Here is a 10,206-nt window from a genome sequence, read left to right on the forward strand (position 1 = left end):
GTTTTAAAGAAATCATTTATATATAGATGGAAGAAAATATGGAGGAGTAGTTTTAGGAAATCATATATATATATGATTAGTATAGTATATAATTTAGGTAAATAGAAGAAAATTTTAAGAAAAAAAAACCTAATTTATAGGGGGAAATCCTAATTTTAATTTATTTAAAAAGAAATATAAAGAAAGTTTTTAAAAAATAAAATAAATTATAATAGGAAGTTTAAACAGATTAGGTAAATTATAGCTAGCTATCTATAAATATGAGGAGGTAGAGAGAGAGAGGGATTTGAATTAACGGCAGTAGGTATAGCTAGGGTTTGTAATGGAGTCATTATCTTTGGCGAACAGAATCGACGACGTCCAATTAGTAGAGGACGACAACGGAAAGAACAAGGACGGAAGAGGGAAGAACTTCGGCAAAGGGAAGAAGAAGATCAATATCGAGAAAATAGAGAAGAAGGAGCATAGAATGGTGACTTTCTCAAAGAGGCGGAAAGGTCTGTTCAATAAATGTCGCGAGTTTTACTACCTTACTGGAATTGATATCGCCGTGATTGTTTCCTCCCCTGCCGGACAGATCTATGCCTACGGTACGCCCACCGTCGACGTTATTATCGATCGGTACTTGCAATCATTAGATTGCGATGGCAATAAGGAGAACATCAATGAAGCAGGATTGAGTTGGGTTAAGAATGGAATGCTGGTTAGGTATTTGTTAGAGGGAATGGACAACAATGATGATCAAGATCAAGATCAAGATGGTGAACTAGAACAGCTTATGGTGAAGAGGCGGAACTTGGAAAAGGTCAAGAACGAGTTGGGAAAGCTCTTATGAACTTGTTGGAAACACGTATAATTTTCTTTCTTTCTTTTTTTTTCTTTCTTTCTTTTTTTTTTCTTTCTTTTTTTCTCTTTTTGCTATACAAGAAAATTCTGTTTTTTACTTGTCAAAATACACTCCTTGTTTTTTTTTCTTTTTTTTCTCTTTTTGCTATACAAGAAAATTCTGTTTTTTACTTGTCAAAATACACTCCTTGTTTTTCTTATATTTCACCAATTTCATATACTTCAATGAGTCAAATATTCTTTTTGCCCTTATTTGAGTGAGATGATATCTCTCATATTTTAAACCATTATTATTAATTATATACTTTATTTAATAAGAAATATTATTTAAATTTATTATTAAGTTGTAAAGTTAATTTATAATTTGTCAAACAAAACTAAAAACATTAAATCAACCTATCAACTATTTATCTGAACAAAGAGAATTAGAAAAAAAAATTATTTTTTTTATTAGGAGAAGTAGCATGAAACTTCACGGCTATGCTCCTAGCTTAAACTCAAGGAGTATTGGATTTATATTACATTTGTTCGGATAAAAAAAATCAATAAATTTGTTACTTTGAAAATACTTGATCGCCGGACAAAATAATCAATAAATTTGTTACTTTCAAAATACTTTATTGCCGAAATAAAATTTGAACGTTTTGAAAAATAGGTTGATAATCAAATCAAATGCAGTGAAAATATGAAAAGTTCAAATCACTCACTCTAGACAAGAAATCGAACAGATCAACTATGTATCTTAACAAGAACTATTGAATTTATATTACATTTGATCGGATAAAAAAAATATCAGTAAATTTGTTTAAATTTGAACATTTTGAAAAATATGTTGTATTGAAAATATGAAAGTTCAAACCACTGTTATTTAGCAAATGTAATGATCTTATTGTTCCTCTAGAATTATTTACTTATAAATCTTGTGATAACATGAATTAAGCTATTTTTTTGAATGAGTTTCATAATTTAGCTGTAATCTGCATGATTAAATAAATAAAAATAAAATAAGTTTTATCATTTAAAAAATAAAATAAGTTTTATCATTTAAAAAATAAAATATTGGTTAAGAATACATGTTTCCAATGTCTGTATAGGAAATACTTTCAAACAATAACAAAGACTCTTCAAAGTATAAACATGAAAATATTTTTATATCCAAAATTAGCTTTAACTGTAAATATTCATTGAGTTCATCTAGTGTTTTTTTTATAAAACTTACAAGAATCAAAATAATTAATTCACACTAAGCTGCTAGCTGCTAGCTGCACCATTAACACCACCACCCAACCAAATTCCACAAAATAAAATAAAAAATCGGGCAAAAGACAAATTTCAAATTTTGCCCACCCACCTGTATCCTTTTTTTTATCTCCATAACCCCCAAATGAGAAAAATTTCACGCTTTCGGAGAATTATCACCAAACGTCACGCAAATACCTTCCTGTAGTTTGCAGATTCTTGATCATGTTTTCAGCTTTGGAACTGTCCATGGAACCCTAATAAGATCCAACATCACCAGACAGACAGTTTAGCTACTACACAATATTGGGCCCTATGGCTTCTTTTTTGCAACTAGAGAATATGACTTGTTTTAAAATGTTTTGTTCACTGTAGCCCCATTTGAAAAGAAAAAACACAATATTTCCTTTTTTCTTAATTAATATACTGAGAAGCAATAATGCTGTACCTGATCTTGAACAATGGTGTGGAGAGTTCGATGCACATCCTTGGCCATGCCTTTGGCATCTCCACAGACATAAACATAACTGCCTTGACCAAGCATGTTCCATATATCTGAAGCCTAAACTCGTATCAAAGAATATGAATCAGAGGATTTAATTAGACATTAGTTATCTTTCATATAAGATCAAAAGATGGGTTATTGTTATATATACCCTTTCTTCCAATTTATGCTGCACATATTGCTTTGTTGGACCTTCACGTGAGAAAGCAACAACTAGCTCTGAGAGAGCGCCAGTTTCCACAAAGTTACTTAGTTCATCTTCATATATGTAATCCTGTTACAAAAGAAAATTATGATCTAGTTTGAGAAGAAATTCATGTGATATTTCTGAACCCCAATCCTTACCAGCTTTCGGTTTCTGCAACCGAAAAACAGAATGCAAGGTCCTAGCTCCATTCCTGCTTCTTTCAAGATTAATCTTTCCTGATAGACCATTACCGATGATTGTTAGCTTAAAAACTGAAAATTATATGAAGAAAGAAAATATAGACTAGTGGCTTCATTTGAAAACACGTTTTTAAGTTCATTTTCTCATTCGAATAATGGGATCCCGTTTGGAAGCAGGATCTTATCTATATGCTTAGTGCGGCCCAAATCCAAACACTATAAAAATTAAAATTAGGTGTTGGCAAATGTTGGATTGTGAGCTTCACCTTTCATATCCAGAAGGAGGTTTCTAAGCCAGATCCAGATAGACAAGTTAAAAAAAAAAAAAAATGAAGCCAATAATTGAAGGACAAAAGGTTCAACAAACCTGCAAAAATCCCCTGAAAGGAGCCAATCCAGTGCCGGGTCCAATCATGATGATAGGCAGTTTAGAGTCAGAAGGAAGCTTGAAGTTAGATTGTCTAACAAAAATTGGAGCCACACTGCAACCACGACTATCATCTAGAGGCACGGAATTCTACAAAAATAAAGTTAAAGTTTGCATCATCAGATAATTTATGAATATTTTTTTTTTGAGAAAACGACTTAACTTCATTTCATTAAAAAAAACCCAAAAAAGGGAAAAAACAACATAAGTTCTTTAATCAAGCTAGACAAAGCCCTAGTCTTGATTTTAAAAAGGAAACAACCAACAAAACAAACAAGGAAATAGACCAAACAAACAAGCTAGAAACAAACTACAACAAAATAAACAAGTTTATCGCGCCTTGTAATTTATGGATATTCATTGCACATCAACCAGATTTATCGCGCCTTGTAATTTATGGATATTCATTGCACATCAACCAGATAACATTATATATAGATCATAAAAAAACAGAACAAAATAATTAAGACAATTACCTTCATCCATGTAGAACACACTCCTTTATGAACACGTCCTGTTGGTGTTGTTTCATAAACTATAGCACATGTAACATGAATTCTTGTCGGTGAAAATCTGCAGAAGAAAATTGCATAAGGAACAAATGAAAACCAATAGAGCAACATTTACCACCAATATTCCATTCTCTTTTAGAACATAGTTTTTTTCTCACAGCCATAACCCCACACTTCAGTCAATGTGTTTATAGTAGGCATCAAACTTGAGACCTCAACCTCTTAAGTTCAGAATTCTTACCATTTGAGCTACCCTGAATGTGTTAGCACAAATATTTCTAGTTCTTCATTAAGGGGAATATCGAGTAACACAATGAAAGGATGAGATTAACTTACTTAGAGGATGATGAAATTGAATAATATCTAGGCAACAAGCGTGGGGCAATAGCTGCAAAGAAAACCCCAAGTGGAGGCTTGGCTGATGGAAATTCCACCATAACCTCAAGAAGGCTTCTCATGCTGGTAACCACCCACTGTGCATATTCATCCTGAGAAGACACAAATAATTTATTAAGTAATGAAAACTCATATTATAGATTCTATTATCAAACAGTGTTGTTCAGAAACACCAAACCTTTCCTTCAGGAGATGCCAAATATCTCAATCTATCAGCTTCACTAGGATCAGATGCATGAGCTGCCAAGGCAAGAAGTGCCGACTGGTAACAGAATATTCAGTGAGAACTCATTTGATAGAATCGCATCAGGAGTATATATTATTGACCCATTTGGAAACATTTATAATTTGTTTAGGTATACAGAACACAAATGAGAAACAACCAATATTTTTTTAATTTGTCTTTCACTAAGTTTAGTTTACCAAACATAATCTAGTCTAGTTACATTTATGCCCCCAAAATCTTATTTTAAAGTCGGTTAATTCCTTGGAGGAATTTTGGACGAACCCCACAGTCATTGCCCCCCAATTCAATCGGAGCATTCTTAGTGAGAAACAAATCTTAAACATTTGGTCTCTTAGATAACACTCTTTCCACTTGAGCTACTCTGGTGGGTTACATCCAGAATTTTTGTATCCAAATGTTTCCACATGGGTTGAAATAACAATAAACTGAAAAACAAAACAGTATACCTTCTTTGGAAAGCTTAACAAGTCTGCATATAGGGTTAACGCTGTCCTTAGGGTGCAGGGAGGGAAAGGAAGTGGCAAAGAGCAACCGCCGCCAAGTGGTGTACCGTCTTCTTTATCAGCATGGATGGAGAAGCAAGTATGTGGAGATAAGCCTAATAATATTTCAGCCTCTTCCACAATTTCAGCCATGTTCTCAGAGTAAACCCCAACATGGTCTCCAGTTTCGTAACTATTGACAAGAAAATAAACAAAGTGAGACAAATTCGAAGAACGTAGTTTCCTTAAAAAAATATGCATAGACAACTATAAAAACAGCAAAAATAAAGAGCTTACGCTAGCCCAGATCCAGAAATGTCAAATTCGAGATGAGTGCAAGAACGATCAGAAACTGGAGTATGTAGCTCCCTTTTCACCACAACATTGGATCTGGAATCAGAAACATAATTAATGATGTTAATCATAGAAACTTCCAGCCATGCTTCTATTCTATGGAAAATAAAATCCAATTGTAGATACCTGAATGGATGTTGTGCATCATGAATGGCATGCCCATTCAATTTACTCATATTCTTGTCTAATAAGGAAGCATCTGCAGAGTCATGAATGACTACCCGATATTCAGGAATAACAGGAGTGTAAGGCGTTGCAACAGTTGCATCATCCTCATCTCGAAGCAACTGATCTAGTTCAGGCCACAGTAACTCCCTCCTGTTATGCATGATTCAGTAAGAACCAATATCATTCAATGAAAAATGTATCCAATAATCAAAGATAATTGATTTTATACCATGCAGTAAAGTCATCTTCAATGCATTGATCATCATCTCCCAGACCAACAGGAACAAGACGCTTACCACCTGCATTTAGTGTCATATATATGAATTCAAGAGAAGTACTGAAAACATAAAAGGCCCAAGCATTTCTATACCAGAAAAACATAGACTCACGAACAATAATTAGAATGTTAGACTAATAAATTCACATTTATATATAGAAAATTTCTTGCCAAGGAATTTGATGATGAATGCATTTATACTATCCATGAGTCTGAGATTCAGCAAGCCAAAAAGTTCAATCAGAAAGACGAAGCTGCTTACCTTGCTCTGCAAGAACCTCATCAACAACTATTGCTATCTGTTTCCATAACATAAAAAGGAAGTGTCAAACTCTCCGCCACAATTATACAAATTATAATGAATTGCGTCAGTTATGTTTGATAACCAAACTTAGTTTCAAACAAACCTTGTTGAAATGCTCATACTGTCTGTTACCTAGGCCAAACACACCATATGTAAGATTCTCAAGCCAACATCCTCTCTCTTTCCCCTGTACCAATCAATATCAATCACAAGATCAAGGCATGATCCACTGAATATAACTTGTATCAACAGAAGAAAGAAAATTAAATAAACCAAGATATATCAAATTCACCTCAGTGAACCACTTGTAGAATCTGGCTGCGTTGTCTGTTGGCTCACCATCTCCATATCTATACCAAATGGAAACATTTAGTATTAGAAGATGTGTGCACAATTATTTTATTGTAAGAAGGTATGAATCTGCTGACTCTATGGTTGGTTAGGAAGAGAGTGGCAATATTGATCATATACTTTTTTGTATCATTGTATGTTGCACTATTTTAAACGTTTTCCATCCCCCATCAAGGAAGAGTAAAAAATTGAGAAGAAAAATGATTTTTTTTTTTCTTTCTATTATATTATTCTCTTTCCTCCTCCCTGGTTAGGAAATACAATAGATCTCACGTTTTTCTAACCTAACAAGGACGAGGAGAAACCTCTCTCCTTTTTTCATGAAGAGAAGTTATTCCATCTACTCTGTTTTGTTTTTTTCGAAATAGGAGGAAGGAACTATTGATTGTATACTGTTCCCACCCTTTGAATCCAAATGTATAATGAATGAAATTAACATGACTCACGTAGCTAAGAAGAAAAATGCAAACTTCTCTTTCTTAAAATTCTCCTCGTAAGCTTCGTCATCGGCAGCAAAATCATCCTATATCCAACAAAGTCAGAGAGAGAGAGAGAGATTAGAGAGGAAACACATCTCAAGAATTGCACGAAGAAAAAAAAAACTAACCAAATCAATCACTTTGAAAGTCGCCTTTTCATATCTGGCTTTGGCTTCCTCAGCAAGTGCCTGAACCACATCAATTGGATTGGATTGGATCAGTTTCAAAGTAATAATTCAATTTGAACAAAGTCTCGATTTTCTATTTTCCAACCTTGGCGAATCCTTCGGCAGTTCCAGTTTGCGTTCCGAAGAAAAGTGTTATCTTCGTCTTGCCGTCGTCTACTTCGGGTTCGAATTCGACATTCTGAAGCGGCGGCTTCAGTGGTTCAATCGCCTTGTTAGACTTCTTCCCGGAGACTCGCCGCCACAAGAACACGACGACGCAGCCAACCAGAACCGCTACTGACGTTGTTAACATCATCAAACCCTCCCGTTTCTCGACCAGCAAGCCCAGCGGCCATGACTCGCTTGCAGAATCTCCGGACGCGTTCGACTTGTCCATTAAGCCTCCCTTGAGGATTGAAGCCATGAGATCGAAGGCGGAAGCCTTGACGTCGCTCGAATCCATTGTTCGGCAAACACAGAGAACGCAGAAGAGCTCCCAAGGAGAATGAATGGAGTTGAAGCCAGAGAAAGATCGATAATGCTAGCCGCAATTATAGCAAATTCTCTCTCTCTCTCTCTGTCTGTCTCTCTGTCTCCAAGCTGCTGTTTCGGTCACTGTGAAATGGTGTGTTGGAGATGTTCTCTTATTATATACAAACAAGCCAACGCCCACCAAACCCGACTGAATCACGTAAACCCCACCAAAAACAAACTACAACACCTACCAACTCATTTTATTTTATTTATTTTATACCCAAATATTTGTTAAAACCTTCCAAATTCAATTTAAATAATCAATTGCAAAAAGTTTAATCTTGGTGACCAAAAATTACAAAATCTTAATTCACTTTATTAACCATGGTTAAGAATATCAATTCTGAATTTTTGAACAATTTTTTTTTGATAGGATCGATATTTGACTAATTATAATACGTGTATTCGTATCCATTCAGCCTAAAAAACTAATAAATCATATATAATATCACAAATATATTTTATTTATTTTGTATATTTTATTTAATCTGAAACCATAAAAAATTTTATAAAAATAAATGTGCAAAAGTGTTAGATGTATTCTTCTTGAGAAGTTCTTCATCCCTAATTATTGAAATATGATATTACTAGTTTAAATTATTATCTAAATTATATTTTTTTTATCAATAATATAAATATTATTTTTTAGATAATTATTAAATTTTAAATTTTAATTTATATCGACCTACTATCTTTTAAATGAGGATGAATTTTGATAATCACATTTTTTATAAATTATTTAAGATCAACAAAAATAGATATTATTATTAAAATAATTCAATTTAAACACATATTCAATGCATAAACTTAATAGTGTTTACTACAAACTCAACCATATATGAAGTTTTGTTATAATATTTCAGTTAATTTTTTTAAAAGCTAATTGACATTTTTCTAAATTTGAAACTTTTATTATCCAGATTAATGAAATCTAAAATATTGTATATAAAAGAAGTTTACATTAATATATAATATAATAGGACTTTATTTTATGGTTTGCGATTAAGTGTTTGATATATTTATTTTATAATCAATAAAAAAAATAACTGTTATTATTCCCACTTAAAATATTTTGAATGGAGGAATAAAAAACTAAAAATATACTTGAAAGAATATTTTTTTATTGAGTTATTGCTGTAAAAAATATAATAAAAAAAGAGTTATGATACTTTTTCCATTTACTCAATCTTATATATCATTATTTAATTTATTAAATTAATTATGGTAAGAAAAAATAAATAAATATATATATATTATATATATATATATAAGGGGTAACAATTTAGGTAAGTTTCAGGTTGACGGGTTCGGGTTGACAGGTTAACGGGTTTAACGATTCTAACGTAAACCTGACCTGTTTAATAATTCGGGTTAAAAATTTCTAACCTAAACCTGACCTGTTTATTTGTGTTTGACCTGAACCTGACTCGTTTGACCTGTTTGATCCGATTTACCTAACTCTACTTGAACCAAACCCAATGTAATCCATTCATATCTCTCTATTTTAAATTAAAATGACATCAATACAAAATAAAAATGAAGTTAAATCACAAATTCACTCATACAAAATTTTACAAAAGAAAATGAGTGAGTGATTAAGAAAAAATAACACAAAACTAAAAAAAAAACTTGTAAACGGGTTATCGGGTCTACTTTGGGTCATGTTAGGTTGACCCGATTTTGACCTGTTTATTAATCAGGTTAAACAGGTCGACCTGATTTTGACCCGAATAAAAAAAAATACATGACCCTAACCTGATTTTTTCGTGTTCGGTCCGGGTCGTGTTTTCGTGCCGTGTCCAAAATTGTCAGTCCTATATATCATGTATCATTCTCCTTATACTCTCTTCAATTACTAATTCTTAAACCCAAACGTCACATTAAACAATAAGTCATCTTCAACCCAAAAATTTATTTCTAAACTCAAAAAATTATTATTAGAATATTCTTTTCTTACACTAACCTTTTAACCTTATTAATATTATCTATATATTTATCAACGGTACATATTTAACCATAATCTTTTCTCATTCATTTAATAAAATTAAGACAAAATTAATTATATATTAATAATTCATACACAACAAAATAAACATTATTAAAAATAAATTATATAAACAAGATTAATATATAAATAAATTATATAAAAAATAAAATTAAACTTATAACTTTAAACTCAGTTTGTAAATATTAAATTACATCTGTTAGGATCGGGATCAACGATAGAGACTAGGGTCTACTTACATTGAACGCTTACACACGCATCGTTTGATAATAACCTTGTTAGAGGTTAATATTCGTTTCTATTCTACGCAAGTCTTCACAAACTCTTGAACCGAGTTCAAGTGCGGAAGTGTTTGTTTGGACTTGAAGCAATGCAACATGATTAGGATGATGCGATAAAGGAGAACACAAGACACAAAATATGTTTATGTATGTTCAGAGTCAAAGCTCCTACGTCACCCCTTCTTCTCAACCTTGAGAAGGATATTCACTAGAAGATTTAGTTCAATACAACACTTGTACAAACC

General features: G+C 32.4%; 2 protein-coding genes across 2 annotated transcripts; one reads left to right on the top strand and one right to left on the bottom strand.

The window, feature by feature from the left end:
- Positions 1 to 322: 322 nt before the first annotated feature.
- LOC124913673 (MADS-box transcription factor 51-like) lies at positions 323 to 845 on the top strand. Its single transcript, XM_047454084.1, has one exon. It carries the CDS (start codon positions 323 to 325, stop codon positions 833 to 835), a length of 513 nt encoding a protein of 170 aa, XP_047310040.1. The 3' UTR covers positions 836 to 845.
- A 1,047-nt stretch (positions 846 to 1,892) lies between these two features.
- On the bottom strand, positions 1,893 to 7,759 carry LOC124914397 (NADPH--cytochrome P450 reductase 1-like). The gene is made up of 18 exons (XM_047454937.1): positions 7,248 to 7,759; positions 7,103 to 7,162; positions 6,942 to 7,018; positions 6,437 to 6,494; positions 6,248 to 6,331; positions 6,103 to 6,139; positions 5,793 to 5,862; positions 5,522 to 5,713; positions 5,339 to 5,431; positions 5,006 to 5,234; positions 4,491 to 4,574; positions 4,253 to 4,404; positions 3,881 to 3,977; positions 3,345 to 3,494; positions 2,936 to 3,013; positions 2,742 to 2,864; positions 2,534 to 2,647; positions 1,893 to 2,342 (listed from the first exon to the last, which is right to left on the bottom strand). The coding sequence occupies exons 1-18, from the start codon at positions 7,602 to 7,604 to the stop codon at positions 2,262 to 2,264; spliced, it is 2,136 nt and encodes a 711-aa protein (XP_047310893.1). The 5' UTR covers positions 7,605 to 7,759; the 3' UTR covers positions 1,893 to 2,261.
- Between the last annotated feature and the right edge of the window lie 2,447 nt (positions 7,760 to 10,206).

The sequence above is a fragment of the Impatiens glandulifera genome, chromosome 9, assembly GCF_907164915.1.
Source record: "Impatiens glandulifera chromosome 9, dImpGla2.1, whole genome shotgun sequence".
Taxonomy (NCBI): Eukaryota; Viridiplantae; Streptophyta; class Magnoliopsida; order Ericales; family Balsaminaceae; genus Impatiens; species Impatiens glandulifera.